The sequence below is a fragment of the Mastigoproctus giganteus genome, chromosome 9, assembly GCF_048544385.1.
Source record: "Mastigoproctus giganteus isolate SK-2022 chromosome 9, ASM4854438v1, whole genome shotgun sequence".
NCBI lineage: Eukaryota > Metazoa > Arthropoda > Arachnida > Uropygi > Thelyphonidae > Mastigoproctus > Mastigoproctus giganteus.
In genome coordinates, this window is record NC_143583.1 from 157,534,617 (window position 1) to 157,558,457 (window position 23,841).

The following is a 23,841-nucleotide window of genomic DNA, read 5'->3' on the forward strand; positions in this document are numbered from 1 at the left end:
GAATTTTGTTAAGTAGCATTAGGATCCCAAAACTGCAATGGGAATAAAAACTTAAATTTTGATTGTAATTAGTTGTAAAGTAAATAAGAGCCAAATATTTTTACATGTACTGCATTAAAATTAACGAACATTACTTATACGTCTTCATAAATATCAACTGGAATCTGGAGTTAGCAACCACATTGTTTCATAACAGTGCAAAAATGGATAAATTTATTTTTTATAAATCTAAAACTAGTCGAATTAAACATTTTAACCAGAGGCATTAAACTCATGGTCCTTTATTAACATAAATAGCACTTTTTTTTTTTTTTTTTTTTTTGATATATGAAAAAAAAAAAAAAAAAAAAAAATTATTTAATGCCACATAAAACTATGAAGTGTTTATATTTTAACCATAAATATACAATAGGACATCATTCAATTGTCTTTAGTTAGTGGTCAAGGTTTCATTTCACTATCCTTATAATGTCTGTATTCTGGCTTCAATTCCCACATGTTCTTGTGTGGATTCTTTGCATTATAGTTGCATATTTCTTTCAAAATTTCCTTCAAGTATGGCTGAAATAGCAAATTAAAAATAATATAGAGTTGAAAAAATAATTGCCATAAGTACATAAAATAATTTTATTCTTTATTAAAAAAAATGTCAATATAAATGTTAAATTCCAATTAGAATTAACAATTACTATTAGAATGGCAAGAAGCACTTTTATTAATAAAATGCCCCATATACTAAATGGGAGAATAAAACATGAATTCACACCAATACGTCGAGCACAAACTTTGTAACTAGCATATGAATGTAGTGTGTGTGTGTGTGCCTATATCGTGGTGGCTCCAAGGCAATAGCCCATCTCCAACTTTGTTCTCTGTGATGGTGAAGAAACTCTAGGCCACTTCGCCACCAGGGAACAGCCAACACCTGGGCAGCTGTTGCCTGGCACCTGACCCCAGGCTCGATGAGCCCAGCCTGGGTCTACCATCCTATACGTGCCCCATATATTAAATGGGAGAATAAAACATGAATTCACACCAATACGTCAAGCACAAACTTTGTAACTGGATTATGAATGTAGTAAGGCATATCCACTGTGGTTAGAATTCAATATCAAACCTGTGCCTCTGGACACGTTCTTGAGAGATACCTGGTTAATAACACTAGCCAACAAAAAATATTTTTTGTTATACCTTGGCAATGAAAATATGTGATTCTGGAGGAAATAAACATGCTGATTCTGAAAATCGCCATAAAAAGTCTCTATCATGTCTACATATAAAGATGTACCAACCTTTAAAATAAAGGGATATATGTATAATTCAAGTTTGTAATAAAAGTGTAAAAATATATTATACATTCTCTATACTCATTTCACTTCCAAAAAATTACCATAATAAATCATAGCGAAATAGTTATATTTCAATAATATATAATCGGCACACCTGTAATTGCCCTTAAAAATTTTTGCTACTAAGAGATTTTCTGCTTTATTCCTGCTTACTCTCCCTCACAAGGAACCAGCAGTAATCCCCCCCCCCCCATCATTACAGGATCCCAGCAACCTTGGTACCACTTTTCCGTTGTGGAAATATCTTGATGAAACTGCTCCCCTTGTTCACCACTCACATCTCATAGATTTTTGGGGAAAATTCAAGATGGGAATGTAAAAAAAAAAAAAAAAGAATTTTCAACGACATTCGATATCCCATGTTTTGGCAGCACTTGAGTAAATTAGACACCAACATTTCATAGTTTCCTTCTTTCCTATTACCCAAAAATCCACATACTACCACATTATATGATTGCCAAGCTGCCAGTTCAACCTCCTTTAGCTGGGTTTCAAACACATCTTTCAGGAGTTTTCTAATTTGGGGTCCTATGAAAATTCCTCAAGTTTGGCATATGTTAAATTAGGAAAAACGCTATGCAAATCCATTACCTTCTCTGTCTAGTCCCTTTACAAAATTTTTCATCAATCCAAGCTTGATGTGCAAGGGTGGAAGAAGAACCTTGTTTGATTACACTAAAGAAATATATCTGATATTACACTGTCCTGTTATGAACTTGTCCCAATGTTGCACAATGTAATGTTCTTCTGTCGCACGGCTTCCCACAAACACAAAAAACAACAATATTTTGTGAAACTCTCCAGAAAACCATAATCTTCACATCACTACAGATGTTCCAACCATAATCCTAGTGTTTTATAGCATGTAGCACCTTAGATATGCTTTCATGACTTTCTTTAAGTCCAACTGAATGAAACACAGGAACCGATGGAAATTCGTTGCCATTATGAAGCAAAAATGCTTTTAAACTTAATTTAAGGCATCTATGAATACATGCCATTCATCTGACTTATGCACGACGTCTAGTTCTTTCAGAAGTCCAATAATGTCTTTGCAAAAACACATACTGTCCTCAGTAGCAAAAATATTTTGAAAACTTTTCATGTCTTTTTCATAATTCTGAAATGTTTGTTCCTGCTGCGAATATATTCCACTGCTGCTGTAACCTAGAACCGAACAGTTCACCTTGTTCTTTCAGCAAATTTAAGCCTCGAACCAAATCATTTTTGGTTCATCTTGTTTGATTAAATGTACCTCACTACCTGAACTTACTGACTGATAGTCGATATCTTGTGAGGTGGAGGCTTCCGGGGAATCCTCAACTTGAACTTGATCACCATTACCTTCCTCACTACTGTTATCCCAAGTTTTTTTTGGGGGGAGGGGACACTGGTACTGGCAAATTGTCATTGTGTGGAATGGGCCGAATTGCAGAAGGTATATTTGGATACATACCACCTTGTTTGCTTTTTTCAGACATATCAGATATATATGTCATACAGAAGTAGCAATCATTAATGTTGTTAGAAGGTTCTCACCAAACCATAGGGACTGCAAAAGGTAACGCTTTGAGTTTGCCATGAAACCACTTCCTAAGGTTTGTTGTACAGGTAAATATAACACTTGCGAGGTGCCCAAGGTTTGTCTTGATCACAAATTTTACAACCAAAATAAAAAGATTATGAGAGTTTTTTAATATTGTAGATATTTTTCCTTTGAGTCTTTGGGGTAAACCGTCCACAAACAACAAAAATTGCCTGGATGATTGATATACTTCCTATGTGTCTGCTTATTCATTGTAGCCTAATAAATGAATTTCTGAAAACATAAATTCAGTTTTGAACACTACAACATAGAAACAACACAAATTCAATTTTTATCACTACACAGTACACAGACATGGCAACTTACTAGTTCTACTCATGTAAAAATACTGAAAGATAAAATATTTGCAAATCGGCAGGTACCTGGTCCTTGAGGCTATTGCAGACATTCTCTCAGATATACCAGACAAGCTGTGCTTGTTACCTGGGAGTCTAAAATGCTGATGGAACTGATATTCGGGTAACACTCAAGTAAAGTGGACCCAATTTCGGTGAAGTCCAGATGGTCTGTGACAGCCAAATCCTCTACTTGCACCTTCACGATGGTGGGATTGTCAGTAATGCTAGATATTACCCCAAGGCGCAAGCACACTGTGGGTGACCACCCAGATGTGAACCGACGTAAGCAGGGGTCGAGGTGTGGTGCCCACACCACATGGAGGAATGTCACCCCTGTGTTACCAGGCAATTTTTGGTAGTAGACGACTCTCATCAACTGGTGCAATACCACCGTTTTGCTTATTGGAGGCTTGAAGTGGTGGAACCCATGTTTAATCTCCAGAGCTAAGTTGCAGTCAACCCTTCTCCATCTCTTCCATCATGCAGTACGATTGATGTCTTTGAGGTTATGATGAACACCATGGCGAGATCCAAACTTCCTTACATTTCGGGAGTACAGATCTAAAACAATGTTCGCAGGCCAGCTGCTAGTTAGTACACTGAACTGAACCTACTGGTAACTCTCTCTAGGAGGCCTCCAGATCAGCTAGTGTATAATCTTGCACTCTGCCAGATAGTGACTGGAGGGAGTCTGAGTAGTGAGTGTGCAGGGGGCATTGTCAAAGCCATGTTATTTTTAGGATCTGGGTACATTCTCACCGTGTGTACATGGGATGACCTGCGCAATTTATTTTCTTCTTTTCATTGGTCGGATTGCAGTGTCAAACCTTTTGATGTCAACATTTGCTCAGATCGTGTCAGTGAAATTATTCTTGTAGGAATGGAATCCTTTATTCCACACTGCACCTTAAAATCCAAAAATTTCATTACTTCATACAGCATGACCCCCCCCCACCTTTTCTTACTATTGAACACACTGTGAATTGCCAAACTAATAGAAAAAACTTATCTACGAAAAGATCTAAACCTCCCAAACACATCCTACTTCATTTCACAAATATATGCAGTCAGTTCTAATCTCAATGATGTCCATTTCCACTTATAGTTTGCCAAACCCAGCGTACTTTTTCTGACAAAATCTCAGTTTCCCAAATTATTCACTGTATGATTTCTTTCGTCTAAAAGGTGGTACTTGCACATATGTCTGTTTAGATATTCCCTCTCAGAGACTTGGTAATTTGGAATCTCCTCTTTTTGATCTTCGCTGGCTTAAAATCTCTCTACCTCATTCTATCAAATTCAACTGTTGTCTCAATCATTCTCCGAACTCCACTAATCATTTGGAACTCTTTGACTTCCTCTCTTTGCAACTTGACTTTCTCCAGTCCGACTTTCCTAACAGTGAAGTAATTTTCCTTGGTGATTTTAATGTTCATATCTCCAGGCTTCCGTTTACTAGTCACATGGATGCTGCTGGTCATGATCTTGAGGCTTTTGCAATTACTAATGACCTCGCCCAGATTGTTCATTTACCTACCAGAATACTGGACAATCCTAACCATACAGCCAACACGCATTATCTTTTTATCACAAACAACCCATCTAAATACACGGTCGAAGTGAGTATTCCTTTAGGCACCTCAGATCACAACTTGGTGATTGTCTCTTCTCCAATGGAGAATTTATCTGATGGTTATTCCCAACCTCGTGTTATTTGGCATTACAAGAATGCAAAATGGGATGACCTGCGAGATTTATTTTCTTCTTTTCCTTGGTCGGATTGCCGTGTCAAAACTTTTGATGTTAACATTTGCTGAGATCGTGTCAGTGAAATTATTCTTGTAGGAATGGAATCCTTTATTCCACACTCCACCTTAAAATCTCATCCTTTATCTAAAACTTGGTTTTCCAATAAATGTGCTAAGGCTGTTCAAGAGAAGAACTTTGCATATCATAACTGGTTTATTTACAATTCTTCTGTTTCATTTTCTGCCTACACCAAAGCTCGCAGCAATTGTAAAGAAGTTATTAATCAGTCCAAAATAGAGTTTGAACAGGCTAAGAATAGAAAACTTGCTTCTTGCCCTAATGGTAATCGAGAATTCTCGTCTCTTGCCAAAGCTATTGGCCGCAACCTTTGCCCATCTCTGCTCCCACCTCTCTCAAAACCAGATGGTTCTACTGTCACTTCAGTCAAGGATAAAGCTGACCTGCTAGCATCCCATTTTTCTTTCAACTCATGTATTAATGATCTTGGTAAAACACCTCCCACCATTCCCAGTATGCTCCATTCAATGCCTCCTGTTTTCTTCCTCAAAAGGATGTCAGAAGGACTTTGACAAATATTGATGCTCTAAGAAAGCTCCAGGTCCTGATGGTATTTCTCCACTTGTTCTCAAAATCTGGGCTCCTAAACTTACTCCTGTTCTTTGCAGCCTTTTTTCACTTTCGTATTCCCAAGGTGTTTTTCCTTCTGCTTTGAAATTTTCCAGCTGTTCCTAAAAAAGGGTGACATATCCCTGCCATCCAATTATTGTCCCATTGCAATTACTTCTACTCTTTCTAAAGTAATGGAGAAATCAATTAACTGCCAACTCTTAAACTATCTAAAAACCTTCCGTCTGATCAACGACTCACTGGCGATATTCTGGCTTATGTTACCCATTTATGGACAAATTCGGTGAAACACAAGCAGTTGCTCTTGACATCTCAAAAGCTTTTGATCGTGTTTGGCATAAAGGTCTTCTAACAAGCTTGCAACTTATGGTTTTCCAACTGCTTTTTGTAATTGGTTATGACAGTGATGGTAGATGGGTCTCTGTCTTCTAACTTTTCCACTAATGCTGGTGTCCACCAAGGTTCAGTTCTTTCCCCTCACTCTTTTCCTCTTGTATATTAATGACATTACATTGACCGGAAATCCTATCCATAGTTTTGCTGATGATAGCACATTGCATTCCACTTTCCCGTTTTAGAAACTTCGCCCTGCTCAATCAGCTTAAACTTTTCGAATATTCACTAGAAATTCCTTAAATGTCGATCTCCAGGTAATTATCCAGTGGGTCAAAGACAACCTAGTTGATCTCAATTCTTCTAAAACTCCGTTCTCTTATATCTGGCAAAAAGGATTTTTCTGCTCCTATGTTTGTTTGTTGTTTGTTATTTGGTTTTTAGGAGCATTAGCAACTAAGGGCATATTGCTCCAGGATATGCGGTGGTCATTCCCTGACCTTTCCGCACCCTCCGTATTTGGTGGTGACGGGCTCGAACCCCGGTCTACTCAAGAAGCGTGTGCTACGCACTGCTGCTCCTTCCCACCTGGCTACGGGGGGGGCCTGTGCTCCTATGCTTATCCTTGGTGACACTTCGATTTCTAGGCAAGATGATATATCTCTTTTGGGGATTACCCTGACTTCTAATCTCTCTTGGCACAAGCACAAGCACAAAAAACAAATATTGCTTCTCTGCATCTAAAAAACTTGGTTTTTGTTTTTCGCTCTCTGTGTTCCTTTTCTTTCAAACGGCTGTTCACTCTGTATAAATTGCAAATCTGCCTCGCCATGGAATATTGTTCCCACATCTGGGGCGATGCCCCCAAAACCTCTCCCAGGCTTCTGGATTCCATTCAGAGGAGGGAGTTAGGTAAATTAATGACTTATCTCTAACATAGTCTCTCCATTTTCTGTCTTATAGATGTACTGTTTCTGCTGTATGCCTTTTTTGCAGATACTTCCACAGGCACTGTTCTTCTGAATTGGCTTCTATAATTCCTTCTCTCTCTCTCTTTCTTTCTCTCTCTCTCTCTCTCTCTCTCTCTCAAAACAGTCTGAACACGTACTGCCAACATTCATTTTCTGTCCAACTTCAAACTCACAGAACCAACTTTTCATCTTCCTCGTTTATTCATTCAACTGCTGTTTTCTGGAACAACCTTCCTTCATACGTATTTTGTGAAAATTAGTCTACAGTTCAAATCTGATGTAAACAAATATCTTCTTTCATCTTCTCAACCTCCAACCCATGCATGGTACTAAATACTATAGGTTCTAATATCTCTTGTGTTTGGGGTTTTCATAAAAAAAAAAAAAAAAAGTAGAGCTGTAAATTATTTTACTGCTACCTCAAGGGTTGCTGGCCGCACCTTCCTACTCTCGAGAGGCTGTTTATTTTTGGAGGATAGATTTACAACTCTGAGAGAACATGTCAATATCAGTTAATAATTTGAAAACCTTGGCACAGCCTACAAAAATCCTCATCAAAGACACTAAGTGTGCTCTCTTCAAAACGTAAATTGTTGGATCGGAAATTGAACCTAAGAACCATAGGTAGATGTCTGATTATGTTTATCCCAAGAAAACTGAGGCCAGAACTGATTTCTAAAATTAAGAGAATTAGCTTATATCTCTATGTCATACATTACTGGCTAGATTATGCAAATTTGGCATATTTTGGTAAAATGTAACTCCCTCTATATTTAATAACTGTGATGTTTATGTGACACTATCATGGTGATTTTTGAAATCTATGCATAAAAATTGGTTGAAAACAACATTTAAGTTCTTGGAGGTAAAAATAGTGTTGGCTACTGTAATTTGAAGCAAATGAATGAATCTCAGAAAATAAACTTAAAATAATTAGTAATCTTTAAAAATAATCTGTATCGCTAATATCTAAAACACCAGATTTGAGGATGAATTCCTCTCAATGATGCACCAGAAAAATTGTTTAGCTTTTTTGGAAAGAAGAGCATGAATTCCCACTCTATTATAAGTTTCTCTTTGATGATCAGTCACCATTACACAGCTTTTTCCCCCCTTCATAATGTCCTCGTAGTCTTACTTCAACAAATCAAAGAGATATCAGTTAGGGTAGATTATAGCTCATCAAAGTGCCATGGAGATGAGATGCGACATTTCTGTTGTACAGTTTAGTGAATGTGATTTTTAATTTTTGTAATAGTAGTAGTAGTAGTAGTGGCACATGATGCAAGAAAGCAAGTGTAGGAGCTTATGCAGCATCAGCCAAAAAAAAAAAAAAAAAATCACACCATTCCCTCCAAATGCCTGTCCAGTTCCTCCTTAAATTTATTTAACCTATCAACTTCCACAACGACAGATGGAAGTTTGTTCCAGCAATTAACCACCCGCTGGCTAAAGGCAAATTTCCGCACATCTATTCTACATCTGTCCTTTCTTAATTTGAACTTATGTCCCCGTAGGTTCGTAATCTGAACAAGTGGAAGGATCCCATCAGAATTCAGCGTGCTCAACCCATTCAAGGCCTTATAGACCTCAATCAGATCACCGCGATGGTGCCTAGTCTCCAGCCACTGCAATTTGCAGAACTTAACCCTCTCTTGGTAAGAGAATCCCTTCATTCCCCTCACCAATCGTGTTGCTCTTCTCTGTACACGCTCAAGCAAATCTACATCCTTCCTAAAATGAGGCCTCCAGACCTGGACGCAGTACTCAAGGCGTGGCCTGACCATTGCCTTATACAGGGGGACAATCACCTCCCTGCTAGCAAAATTCCTATATATCATTGACAAAACCCCATGACTGCCCTGGCAGCCTGTCTGCACTGCTCAGAAAACTTCATATCTGACTGCACAATTACTCCCAGGTCTTTTTCATTTTCTACCACCTTAAGTGTAGTACCACACAGTTGGTACGTTTCTCTGGGGTTACTTCTACCCATATGCAGTACTTTGCATTTGTCAAGGTTGAACTTCAGTTGCCACTTCTTAGCCCATCTGCCCAAATTATCTAGATCCTGTTGCAGTAGCACACTGCCATTACTGTCATGAACAACCCTGCCAACCTTTGTGTCATCTGCAAACTTCGACATTAAACCTGACATACCTTCATCAATATCATTGATAAATACACAAAACAACAGTGGACCCAACACCGAACCCTGTGGGACTCCACTAATAACATTAGTCCACGAAGAGCAGCACCCATTGATTACCACCCTCTGTCTTCTCCCACTTAACCATCCTTTTATCCATTGTAGCAACTTACCCTTAATACCATTCTGCTCCAATTTGTAGAGTAGTCTTCCATGCGCAACAGTGTCAAAAGCTTTCCTGAAATCCAAGTATATGATATCAAAATTATTTTTTGCATCCAGTTCCTTTGTGACCACATCATAATAACCAATCAAATTTGTCAGACAAGACTTTCCCTTAACAAACCCATGCTGTGTTTGAATTATTGCTGCAGTCTTGTCTAGATGATCCTGCAATGCATCTTTAACCAGTAACTCCATTATTTTACCCGGAACAGAAGTTAAACTAACTGGTCTGTAATTACTCGTGTCACCCTTCGATCCACCTTTGTGAATTGGGGACACATTTGCACATCTCCAGTCCGTGGGAACCTCCCCTGAGTCCAAGGATGCTCTCATAATTATGGCTAAGGGTTTGCTTAGTTGGTTTGCCGCCTCCTTTAAACTAATGTTCCCACATAGTGATCAGAGTTCATAACAGTCCTTAAAGAGAAAGAAATCCAAAAGAATCACACTTTCCTCATTTTAGAAAAACTCAAATCATTACTTTCCCAGCTGAGAGTGCCCTCTCGAAATTCTTTGACTTCAAGAACTTGTAGAGTGCTATTCCAGCAATACCTTCTTGGAATGTTCAAATTGATGTAGCCAGCTCTTATTTCCTATGATACGTAACGACGCATTTTCTGTAACTGTCTGCATACACAAATTGGACTCTCACCTTCAGCAACTAAGCTGAAGGTGAGAATGAGTTATGAATCATAACTCATTTCTTGATCATTCATTCATTACATCCCAACCTTTTTTATTCTACCACTGCTGTGTTACTATCTGCCTGAACAAACAGTAACTATCACTAGTAGCGATCTAAAGAGAAAATGTGTACAAACATCTCCTCTTTCATAACGAGGGATCAAATGGAGAAGTAACTACACACCTGTAAGCTTGACTTCTGTACCAGGGAAAATAATGGAGTCCATAATCAAAGTAGTAGTGCAGGTTTATATTGACAGGAATATAGTTATATAATAATCACAGCATGAATTCATTAAAGGAAGATCTTGTCTGATCAACCTGATTGGCTACTATGAAGTTGTGACAAAGGAACTGGATGCAAAAAATAATTTTGGCATTGTATACCTAGATTTCACAAAAGCATTTGATACTGTTCCACATGAAAGACTGCTATAAAAATTAGAGCAGTAGGCATCAGGGGCAAACCAATGCTACTGATAAAGGGATGGTCAAATAACAGAAGGCAGAGAGTGGTTGTTATTAATGGGCACTACTCTTCTTGGACTAATGTTATTAGTGGAGTTCCTCAAGGTCCAGTTTTCAATTGTTAATGATACAGATGATGGTATATCAGGCTTAATGTCTAAATCTGCAGGAGATACATGGTTTGGAGGCGGATATGACAGAAATCAAAGTATGCTGCTGCAACAAGATCCTCAAAAAATTGGCCAGATAGGCTGAGAAGTGGCAATTAAAAAACTGTCACTTCTCAGTCCAAGGTACTGCATATGGGTAGCAGTAACCCATAATAATATGCCAGTTGAGTGGTACCACACTCATAGGAGTGGAGAAAGAAAAAGACTTGGTAATTGTAGTCTCACAGTTCTCTTGAGCATTGTAGAGAGGTTGTTAGGGTAGGTCATGGTGTTTTGTGAATGATATACAAGAATTTTTTCCAGTAGGAACAAGGAAGTGATTATTTCATTATATAAAGCAATGGTTAGGACACACCTTGAGTAGTACATGAAGGGCTGGAAGTCTCAAAAAAAAAAAAAAAAAAAAAACTTCAGTTCTTCAAATTGCAGCATCTAGACACTAGGCACCTGCAAGGAGACCCAACTGAAGTGTTTAGGGCCTTAAATGAATTGAATAAATTAAATGCAGATGGCATTCTAAGTTTTGCTAGAACAACAAACACATAAGGAGACAAATTTAAATTGAAAAAGGATTGCTGTAGGAGAGATGTATGAAAATTTTCTTTCAGCCAGAGTGACTGTTGGAACAAATTTCCTGGTATACAAACTTTCTAGTGTTGTGGAGGTGGGTAGTTTGAATAAATTTAAGCAATAACAAATTATTACAGGGGATGGATACATGAAGTGAGTAGTGTGCACGTATGTGTTTTTTTTTTTTTTTTGCTGATTCTAATGTTAAATAAGAATTATTTTCTATGTGGTAGATCAAACCTTGAAGATTTGTGCCTTCAGAAAAATCCTGAGTTTCCTCAATTGTCTGTTTCACCTGTATGCATGAAATTGCACAGCAGCAGTCCCTGAGAGTAGAACTCACTGATAACTGAGTTCAACTGCTTCTGTATTTCTTGGTTTCTGGTTCAGGGTACCGAAATCTTGCCTCGTCCACATTCACCATGTGATCCAAAAAAGTCACTGCTCCTTCATATCCCACACACATAATCCATCTACACATGCCAGTTGACAATGGGGGGATTCCCTTTGTACCGAAATCGTCATGAATGATGGTGTAGGTCAGGGGTCGGCAATCTTTTTGAATGAAGAGTCATTTTTGATCTAATTATAAAAAAGAGCCAATTCGAAGAGCACTTCAGCTGAAGCAGGAGGGGGGGAGTTTTTTAAGAAATGGAATAGAGTGGGAAGGTGTTTTATTAAATATATATATATATATATATTTTTTTTAATATTATTTATTTATAATATTTCTAATTGATGTGACTTTTGCTGCTGAACTCCTTCAGCGAGTCTCTCAGCATCAGGGAAGTATGCCGTAATTTTCATCTTTAAGCATGCAGAGAGACTCGCATTGTTTAGACGGTTTCTTGATTTATTTTTAATATAGTTCACGTTCGAAAATATTTGCCCGCAGAAATTCGTCGAAAGAAAAACCGAGAGAAGTCCAAACACAAATATTTTCATATTTATATACGTGTCCGGTAAGCTACACGCATCGAATCACAATTTGGTCTTGCTTTTTTAATTCATCTATCGACATCCATTTATGCAGAATTGCAAGGGTAGCCTTTTACCTCTCCAAATACTCAATTTCAGTTTTAAGGCATTTTAGTCTTACACTCCACATGTCCTTGATTTTTAAGTCCTCTAACTCCATTTCAAACTTTGCTTCACATGAGCTAAAAGTTAAAGAGCCGCAGTTACATGCTCAAAGAGATGCATACAGCTCATGAGCTGCAGGTTGCCGACCACTGGTGTAGGTAGACTCATGATAGATATACAGCTCTGTAGTCACACATCAGCTATAGAACAATGATCTACCCAGAAGATATTTTTTTAATGCAACATATTCTTCTATAACAACTGTGAGTTTGTCCTGGGGCAAGGACCATCCACCTAAGTTTTTCTTCTATCATGGTAACAATTTTCTCATCCACAGTCCTGGGTATGGCATTTCTAATGGGGACCTTTTCCATAATCACTGAAGTTCTACTGAAGTGATGTTTTCCACTGTAAGAAACTGAATAATATTCTGTCACTTACAGCAGAGGGTATTCAAGTTGGATATGCCTATCACTGTGAATGCCATATTGCATATATATAAAAAAAAAAAAAAAACTCATTTAAACATTAGGAGACACAGATGACTAGGGCAGATATAACATAGTCTGTAATCAAGTCACAAAGGAGGTTAGGTAGGCGAAGGCAGATTACGAGAAATCTTAGGCAAAGGATGCAAAGAAAAACAGCAAAGAGTTCTTTACTTGTGTAAATTCTAGAAGGAAGTGGATGAATCAGATTGGCACACTTGATATCAATGGATTGACTGTTGAAGACCCTGCTCAGATAGCTGATAATCTGAATGTTTATTTTGCATCTACATTCACACATGAGTATTTATTCAGAGAGGGGAATACCAGAAGTTAATCAAGTTCTGGCAGTAAGCTAGATAATCTTGGAAAAAACTGAGAGTAAAGTGGAGGAGAAATTGTTGAAGATAAATATAAGAAAGACACCTGTGGTGGATGGGATCTACCCAGTTATATTAAAGGAGGTAGCAAAGGAAGTAAGCAACCCATCAGCCATAATTATGAGAGCTTCTTTGGACTCAGGGGAGGGCCCCCCATGGACTGGAGATGTGCAAATGTGACCTAATTCACAAATGGGGGGGGGGAATCAAAGGGTGATACAATAATTAGAGACCTGTTAATTTAACCTCTGTTCCGGGGAAATTAATGGAGGCACCGGTTTAGGAAGCACTACAAGATCATCTAGACAAGGCTGCTGTTATAGTTTGGACACAGCATGAGTTTGTTAAGGTGGAGTCTTGACTGACCAATTTCATTGGATATTACAATGAGGTCACAAAGGAACTGGATGCAAAAAATATTTTTTTTGCATCCAGTTTCCACCTCAACCATCCCTTTATTCGTAAGGGTAAAGGGGATGGTTGAGTGGGAGAAGGCAGAGAGTGGTAATCAATGGACACTGCTCTTTGTGGACTAATGTTATTAGTTGTGTCCCCCAGGGTTCGATGTTGGGCCCATTGTTGTTTTCTGTATTTATCAATGATATCGATGAAGGTATATCAGGCTTAATGTCCAAGTTTGCAGATGATACAAAGGTTGGCAGGATTGTTAATGATACTAATGACGATACTCTACTGCAACAGGATCTAGAAAAGTTAAGCAGATGGGCTGAGAGATTGCAACTGATGTTTTAACTTTGACAAACGTAAATTACTGCATTTGGGTAGCAGTAACCTCAGAGTAACATATCAACTGTGTGGTACACACTCAGGGTGGTAGAGAATGAAAAAGACCTAGGGGTAATTGTGCAGTCAGATATGAAGTTTTCTGAGCAGTGTAGATAGTCTGCAAGAGTAGTTCATGGTGTCTTATCAATGATATACAGGAATTTTTCTAGCAGGGATAAGGAGGTGATTACCCCTTGTATAAGTCAATGGTCAGACCACACCTTGAGTACTGTATACAGGTCTGGAGGCCTTATTTTAGGAAGGATATAGAACGAGTACACAGAATGGCAAAGAGATTGGTGAATTGGCTCTTACAAAGAAAGACTTAAAAGTTCTGCAAAATGGAGTGTCTGGAGACGAGGCACCTGCAAGGTGATCTGATTGAGGTGTTGAATGGTTTGAGCAAGCTCAATGCTGATGGGATTCTTCCTCTTGCCCAGATTAGTCGCCTGAGAGGACATAAATTCAAATTGAGGAGAGGCAGCTGTAGAATAGATGTGCAGAAATTTGCCTTTAGTCAGCAGGTGGTTGATTGCTGGAACAAACTTCCATCTGTAGAAGAAGTTGACAGCTTAAATAAATTCAAGGCAGAACTAGACAAACACTTGGAGTTAATGGATGGGTGAAATGGGAAGTTTTTTTTTTTTTTTTTTTTTTTGGCTGATGCTATATAAGCTTGCTTTCTTGCATCATACGCCTAATGCTAATGCTAACATAAGTGAAAGGAGAACCTGCTCCAAAGGCAATATACAGTATGCTACTTGGGATCACTGAGGGAGCAAGGCTGAAGGAGATGCAGGTGGGAGAATGAGCCCCAATGGTAGATAAAATTCTATTAAATTTGACAATTTAGACATTTATTGAATGCATTAAAGCCTTTCAATAAATAAAAAGAAAATTCATTTATCAAATAAGCGTACCAGCCTATAAAATTACACAAAAAAAAAAAAAAAAAAAAAAAAACCATGAAATTACCAATACAGCTCCATATTAAATTGTTATAACAGTGTTTGCTGATGTTGGTTTCAACGTCTTTTTGAATTTCATTGTAGTTATATTTTGAATAATCAGTACTAAAATGCACAAGAATGTCAGAGAATGGTAGAAACTTCTAAATACATTGCTCTTCGAATAGTCTAATATCAAATTAATGAGAATGTACTGTAATGGATACATCCTCATTCATTAACCAAAGAAATGTCAAAGACTGCTGAACACCATCCTGAAAAAACAAACAAACAAACAAACAAACAAACAAACAAACAACACATTGGTTAGCTAACAGATAAACATGAATCTAATGTCTAAAACTTTTCTCTTGAGTTTCAGAGAAAAGTATCATAATAGTAATTGCCGTGTACTTGGTAACTCACAATGCGATTCATTTCTATATCGCAGTTGTAAGATTAGTGAGTGCAGAAAAGGAATAAATTCAAATGTACAAAACTGCACATTGCTTCGAAGACCTTGGAAACTGAAGTTACTCAAGTTTGTTTTTATTGTGAGTGAGTTATCAATGAGTTGATTTCTTGACCTCACTAAGTGGATGAAAGTAATGTGCAGGATGACCCAGATTTAAGGTTTGGTATTTTAAATTACAATAGAAAAAAATTTAGGATATGAATTTCATTTTTGATGCAACACTTGTCTGGCAATGGCAATGAATGTTGCAAAGCCCAATTTGGATAATATGATGAACTGAAAACCTCGGTCAAGGTGTTCAATTCTTCTTACATAAGAATGGAATGCTGTTCTGGTTCACAAAAGTAGTATGTTAGATGAAACATGCCCAATAAGTGGACGGGGCACTGTGGTTCAATCACATGCCTTGTTGTATAGTTCTGATTCATTTCCCTTGAACTTTCTTTGGAGAAGTTCAGGAAAATGTACACTTAATATTATGCAGCTGAAATTTATCAGCTGCATAATGTGAAAGTACACCAGAGTTACTTCAGACATTCTTAATGTCCAAAAATCCTTCCAGAGAGAATCCTTGTGCAAACACTAACAGGTATGCAATTTGAGTATTTAGTGTAATGAAATTTCTCTGCAAGTACAACCAATATTTTTTTATAAAAAAAAATGGGGTTCTCATCTTGTTTAGGAGTATGCCAATATTTTTATAAATAGAGTAGTTATCTTTACATATTTTAATTGTTCTCAAAAGTTTTAAATAAAGAAAAATAATAATACTTACAATAGGTTGCCTAGTAATCTTTTCTAAATCTTTAATATTATAATACTGATGTTTCTCAAATGCTGCAAACAGCATATCCATAACTTTTTCCTTATCATCCCGAGATTTTTTGCCTTCAGTCTTTTTCTTCTGTTCATATTCAATCTATTGAAGTAGAAAACAAAGGATTTTTTTATAAATTTGAGGTACTGAAAAATGTGCGTATAACAGGCAAAAATTGAATGACATAAAAATGGATTAAAACTAGCATAATGCTCCTCACTCATCCCACCAATGCAAGTTTACTATGCAATTGCTTACTTTGGCATGGAAGACAATAAAAGAATACTTCTCAATAAAACAAAACTAAAACCGAACAGTTAACTAGTATTTTGTATTAGGGCAGTATTAAAATTAAGAATTAAATCTCCCTCCCCAATAACTTTTATACCATTTAATTAAAGATTAAGTATTTGTCAGTTCAGAACTTGGTAATAATTCAAAACAGAGATATTGAGAACCCAACCAATCTCCATAGCTCCCCGAGAAGTCTCAAGCTGCCAAAAGTATTTTAACTAGGCCTGTTCTGGAAACAGATCAGAGTGTTCTCTTAGGAAATGAATCGAGAACACCTAATATACAGCTGCAGTCTTTTCAATCCTGAATTTACTAATATTTCTGAGTAGTCTCGCATCCCTACAACGTTTCTTACAGTCTCCTTCTTTCTTGCCCTCTCATTTTAAGTGGCAATGGTAAAATTAGTTCTGGGAAATAAGGGATGCTATTTTTGTTTCTATTCACTCTAACTCTTGTTCTATGTATCATTAAGAACATATTAACATAATACATCCTATACTAAGAAATATCTTTATAAGTAAATGCAAGGTGTAATTTATTTCATCAATAGTTGTAAGGTCCACTTCATACAACTATATCAATCTCTTCATCAATCACTGCATGTCATTAACTTTTATCTCTGTACCACATACATCCCCAGAACTCCAATTCTCATTTCACTTTCTGTATTGATTTATTTGTAATGTGATTAATTGCAGATTTTAAATATCCCTAGTTGGTATTTTCACATAACTTAATTTCAATTTTGTCTAGAATTAAACCCTATTTTTGATCCCACAAATATCTAATCTGATGGGATATTGTAGGTGATCTAGGAATGTAAGCTACATGGAAGTAAGGCCTGTGTTAAATTTGATTGTCTGATGAAATGAAAGAAATGCACAGATCCCAAAGTTGCCAGAATATTATGAAAAGGTGCTGTACTATGAAATAATAATAATTAAAAAAAAAAAAAAAACATTAAGTGTTGTAATACCATATTTTACTGTACTAACCTCATTATCTGATAATGTATTCATAAATGAAAGCAAGGCCAGCATCTTCATTAGCTGCATAGAAAAGCTTGGATTTTTTTCATGTTTTTTAGAGGCAGTGGAAACTGTCATTGAAGCTTATAGTCTGAACTCCCATTGAGCATCCTCAATGGGAATTCAGATGTCTGACACTATTGCATTCTCCATTATGTGAATCTTGTAAAGGGTACAAGACATGAATTTGGTTTTGTTGCAGTTCCTTCATAACTGCCGGAGCTGTAAGATGACTTAAAGTCATAAAAGGAAACAAAAATGCATTCATACCTGTATTTCAGTTTTTCTATCTGATATTGTATTGATAAATGAAAGCAAGGCCAGCCTCTGTGAATTGAATCTGCTTTACTGTTAATTAAAATTAAATGTTTTAACTAGTGGTAAATACCATTAAACAGGTTATTAAAATGAAATGTTTTAATAAAATTTTTAGGGATAAGTCAATAAAAATTTTTATTGACTTATCCCTATTCTTCTAAACTAATGGATACCACAGTTTCTTTTTTAGAAAGGCTAGGTTAGGGATTTATGTCACTGGGTCATATAAGCACAAAAAGCCTAGCTCAGTGAATGCTATCTGCTATTTCTGAAGTCCCTTAAATCAAAGGTTTACTACAGTTTAGTAATTATTATACTGCAGAGAGAATTTTGAGGAATGTATTCAGATATAATGCATTGTATGTCAGTTCCCAGCATTTTCATATGGTTAACTCCATTGATAGTGCAAAGGAGGCATAAAAAAATGAAATCAATGGTACTTGATATTTTGTCTTCTTTTAATTGCAATTAGAAATAATTTTTTATTGACTTATCCCTATTCTTCTAAACTAATGGATACAACAGTTTCTCTTTTAGAAAGGCTAGGTTAGGGAAAGTAACAAATGAGGGAGAAATCTTCAACAGTGACAGTATATAAAACACACTGGAAGTCAGCGATGGTAAATTAGAATCCTAATCCAAGTAAATGAGTGCAAACTTTGAAATAGTTTGGCTTGCTTTATTGTCATGTTTAACAATAAGGCAAGCCAAAGCTCAGCAGTATATATTCTACATTATATTAAAAATGTATTAGTAAAAATACTGATCCTTGGTATAGCATACCATATCGCTACTGCTGTTTTTCTACAAATCTGCAAATGAGAGTGGTAAACTTGGCATTCTGGATCTGTATTTTCACACAGGATTTATTGTTATTTTTATGTGATAGTAAAGTTTCAAAAATTTTCTAAAAGACAATCAGTGAACTCCCCTCAGCCTACCCACTACAATTCACAGTAGGTTTCAACTCTTGCAAGTATACTGTTTTGTTTTTACATTTAACACTCAACAAACTTTTTTCTTCCCCTTAAAATTCTAAACAAGAGCAGTGACTTCACGTTAACTAAAACAGAAGATGCCCAACTGTAAAGTATCAGTGAAAGCCAAGCCAATAACAGTTAACATCAGTTACATGACACAACCAATTGTGTGAGATCTATGGAAAAGTTTCTGTAGCAGTACTCTTTATGTGAATGTTGAATGGGAGATGCCCGGCTGTTGACCACAGTTAGTGAAAGCCAGTTAAAGCTAACATCAGCAATGCCATATGATCATAGCGCAAGATCTATGGCTGCTTGTAATGGAATTACCTAGCCATATTTAGGCAAGATACTCACTTTAAATATGGCTAGAACATCGAGAGATACTCACCATATTTAAGAAACCTATCTCCTCCTCCTCTAAAGATGCTAAAGGTGGGGTTCGGCTGAATCTTAAAACATTACCAATATTTTAAGTGTGGACTGGTGTGGTATAACAGTGTACTCAATTGTCATCCCCTTTCCACACAATCAGTATCAAGAACATTTTGGAAATCTAAAAGTATATGATGTAAAATTATTTTTTGCGTCCAGTCCTTTTTTACTGAATCACAGTAACAATGGAATCATGCCGAGTCATCTTGTCTGACCACCCAATCAGGTTGAAATGACTGGGTGGTCAGACACGGATTTGTTAAGGGGCTGATCTGATAAGGTCATCCCTTAACAAATCCATGTTGTGATTATAGTACTGTGCATTCCTGTCTAGATGGTGCCCCATTCCTTTTTTAACCAGTGGCTGCATTGTTTTCCCCAAAAAAGAAGTCAAGATAACAGGTCTGTAATTACTCATGTCACCCTCTGATTCTTCTTTGTAAATTGGGGATATATAATTGGGAAAAATAAAGGATTGCTTACCTCTTTGCTGCCTCCCTTAATATAGCTGGAAATGGATCCCATCCACCCTGAGTGCATTTTTTACATTTAGCTTCAATAGTTTCTTTTCCAATTTTTTTCTCATTCCCATCTGCTCAGTTATCACAAAATCATTTAGCTCTGTTAGAATTTGATATACCTTTGTCATGTTCACCTCTCAAAAATTCCTCATGTGTGAATGCAGATGCAAAGTATCTATTCAGTTTGTCAGCAACCTGAAGGTTCATCATCAGTAATACCATCGATATCTAGAGGACCAATGTGATTCATCCATTTCCTTCTAGTTTTAGCATAAAGAAATTTTTGCTACTTTTTTTTTTGAATTCTTTTGCAACTTTGCTTTGATTTGCTTTACCCCATCAGTGACTTGATTTCAGCCTAGTTTATAATTATTGTAGGTTTGTGAATCCTGATAATTTGTATACATACCGTGTATTTTTTTTGCTTTGCTACTAGTATCATTAGTTCATCTGACATCTGTTTAGGTCTAAGCCTTGGACAGTATTTTATATTTGGTATAAAGGTCAGTATGGTCAGGTGGATGGTTAATGTGCTAGTCAAGCTGGGCACTTTCAGAATGATTCTGGATAGGCTTCATGGATGATTAGAGAGATGGCAGTTATATTTTAATGTTGCCAAATGTATAGTTCTACATTTGAAAACTAGCTTGAGAATAAGTTATACACCAGGGAAAGGTGGAACAGAAAGGTGCAAGTGGGGAGAGGAGGAGGGGGGAGAGAGAGAGAGAGAGAGGAGAGAGAGACTTGTGTGTTATACAAAGTATTTGATTGACATGGGCAAGAGCCGACCGGGCTAGCTGAGTGGGTAAAGTACCTGCCCGGCAATCCAAAGATCGCGGGTTCGATTCCCGCCTCGGGCTTGGATCAAAGTACTGCAAAAACCTTGGGAGGTGCAATATGGCCACAGAAGCCGATGCGCCAACAATTACCAAATCAAAAAAAAAAAAAAAAAAAAAAAAATGGGCAAGAGACCTGATCTGACAGACTGTGAAAAAGTGATGACTGTTGGGCATCAGTTGAAGTGGGGGGCAGCATTATAGAAACTACAAATCTTATGGGCTGTTTGCAGAATACAACAGTTAAGGTGTTCCAAGAGATCCAATGGTGGGTTCCCATGCCTCATCGATGCTGTCCTGCCTTGTGCAAGCTGACAGATGGACAATAATGGAATGGCTGACCATGGACTTTAATCATGGGACAACCAGTGGCATTTCCAAGACTATGATTTAATGAACCCTCCTCCATATGGTCAAATGCATTAGACACCTTATCAAGATATCCATGTTTATGGTTACCCATAATCAATGACACCTTAAGTTTGCATTTGAATCATTGGGCCATTGATGACTGAAGAAAAGTTGCCTTTTCTGACAAATCACGTTTCCTGTTATGCAGTGTGTAGTTTGTACAGTAGATGGAGGGTGCAACAACAAACTCCACAGAGAAATCACTCCGATGTCCTGATTCAACAGAAACAGAGAGGTGGCAACAGTGTTTTGGTATGGGGGATGTTTTCTTGGACCCCCCTCATACCTCTAAATGAGTGTGAGGGGGATCCAAGTAAATGAGTGCAAACTTATTTCGCTCACGACCCCTTTTATTAAATATAAAAGTGACAAGACCCCTTAATGTAGACCCTGAGGGAGGATGACCAGATTTTTAGAGAAGAAAAATGGCATTTTATAAATTATGTAGTAGAAAATTTTATTTGAGTACTGAGAAAGGAACAAAACAATTGTTTCCTTTTTAATTTGAACATTAAAATAATTGTTTAATATTGTAATTGAATACAGGAAAAACAACAGATCGAATTCTTATTCTTCAATTAAGATTACAAAACAATTAAAAATGAACAATTACAAAAAAAACCAGAAAAACAATTAATGAAAAGGATGAGCCTGGATAACTGATAATATTTGGACGCAATATTTGAAATTGCTGATCTCATGTCATCTGAATCAAGTCTAGAACGCTGTTTTGTTTTTATAGCTGTTAATTTTGAGAAACAAACCTCACATAAATATGTAGATCTGAAAGGTAGGAATGCTTTTATCGGCATTTTCGATAATTCTGGATACTCGTCTCGAAGCGAAAGCCAAAATTTTTCATAAGTAGTCTTGAAATGAGCACATAATACAACAGGTTGATAAGATCTTCCTTTTGCTCAATGGTAATTTTGGGACATGAAGAAATTTCAAAAGCAAAGGGATCACGAATCCAATAGAACTTTTTTTTCTTCTGGAGATACATTAAATCGTTTTGAAAAATTCTTAATTTGCATTTTTAGGTGGGTGGAAATGATATCCCTAAATTGTAAAATGTCAATATTATTGCTATTAACAAAATCAGAAAAGCATGGGAATATTTCGGTATTATTATGCTCAAATTCAGTTGTCCAAAGGTTAAGATTATCTTTGAAAGTTTCTATTTTATCACTGAGTATTAATATACAGTCTATTCCGGTTATTTGGGACACATCGGGACTAGTGCATTTTGGCCCGATTAAGCGGCTGCCCCAATTATCCGAAATTTCACATCAATAGTTAAAAATACAATGTAGCCCCCACCCCTTTACAATTGGTTCACTGTACAATCAAATCATGTTACGACGAACTCAACATAGTAAAGTACCATTCACTATACGATGTGCAGTAAGCGCCGGTCATTGTGATCACGTTTGTGAACTGAATTTTAATTCTATTAAACAGAGATATTAATAGCAAAAATAGGAGTAACATTATCCACAGGCTATAAAAGTAAAGATATATTAAGCACAAATTTACCCCTTATTACCTTACCAATTAAAAAATTAAATGATACGTGAAAATCGGAAGAATATACGTGATAATCGGAATAATTAATACGTACTGTAATATGTACATACTAACTAGTTGACATTTCTGTTCACTGACCTTTGTGGGTGGGAGTTAAAATTTAAAACAGTAAAAAGATAAAAGATAAGCAATCAATAACAAAGAACACGGCACACACAAATTGCAAGTAACATAATACGCGCAAGTGAGAACGGAGTAACGAGTTACAAAGCTTTAAAAACAGGAATGAAGAGAAGATATGAAAATTAATTTTTTTTATATGATTGAAAATTTCATGGAAGTTTAAACACATTTCACCATAATAACTCACAGAATTCCAGCTGTCGGTATTATCGCAAATTCAGTAAGATCGAGTTTACTGTCCGTTTATGATAACTTTCACTAACAGAAAAGCCCAATAAACAGGTGGCTGCTAATTATTTTTATTGTTTTATGGTTGTGACCTCCAGAATTTCGACCGAACCACGTGGTACCGTCGGAGACAATCGTAGGGTAATCACCAGTGCTGCGGTCTCCTGCTCCGATTAAATGGCATGCTGTCCCATTTAAGCAAAGTAAGCCCTGGTTATTTTCTCGATTGGTTTCGGTTTTTTAAGATTTGCCCCAAATAAACGGCTGCCCTGATTAACCGGAATCCACTGTATTTCTTCCCTGTCCTTTGAAAGCTTAAATTTAAATCATTAAGTTTATGAAATATATCAACAAGGTAGCTAAGTTTTCCAAGCCATTTTTGATTCATAAACAATCAAGCAAGGTCCTTGAGGTTGTCACAGACATTCTCTCAGATATGCCAGACATGCTGTACTTGCTACTTGGGAGTCTAAAACGCTGATGGAACTGATATTCGGGTGACACTCAAGTCAAGTGGACCCAATTTGTAGTCTGTATAGGGGACTGACAGGCAACGATTGTTTGTGGGAGCTGCTGATTTGGCTGCAGTGTCAGCCAAATCATTTCCCTTTATCCCAATGTGGCTAGGAATCCAGCAGAAGCGGATATCAAATTTGTATTTATGAAGAGAATATATCTTCTGCTGAACCCGAGAGAGAACTGGATGACAGCTGTGTCTCAAAGATAATAAAGCCTGTAATACACTCAAAGAATCAGAATATATTATTGACCTTTGGCATTGAGAAGTTCGAATGTGATCCAAGGCTAACTCTATAGCATACAGCTCTGCAGTGTATATACTGAA

The 23,841-nt window shown here is 36.9% G+C and overlaps 1 protein-coding gene across 1 annotated transcript in view; it reads right to left on the reverse strand.

Annotated features, from left to right (window-relative positions):
• Nucleotides 1-368: 368 nt before the first annotated feature.
• Nucleotides 369-23,841, reverse strand: part of TfIIFbeta (transcription factor TFIIFbeta) — a 189,868-nt gene continuing 166,395 nt past the window's right edge. Inside the window, exons 7-8 of the mRNA XM_090381266.1 lie at nucleotides 16,195-16,338; nucleotides 369-561 (exon numbers count right to left, since the gene is read on the reverse strand). Coding sequence (XP_090237392.1) covers nucleotides 442-561; nucleotides 16,195-16,338 — 264 coding nt within the window. The 3' untranslated portion in view covers nucleotides 369-441. The remainder of the gene's footprint in view (nucleotides 562-16,194; nucleotides 16,339-23,841) is intronic.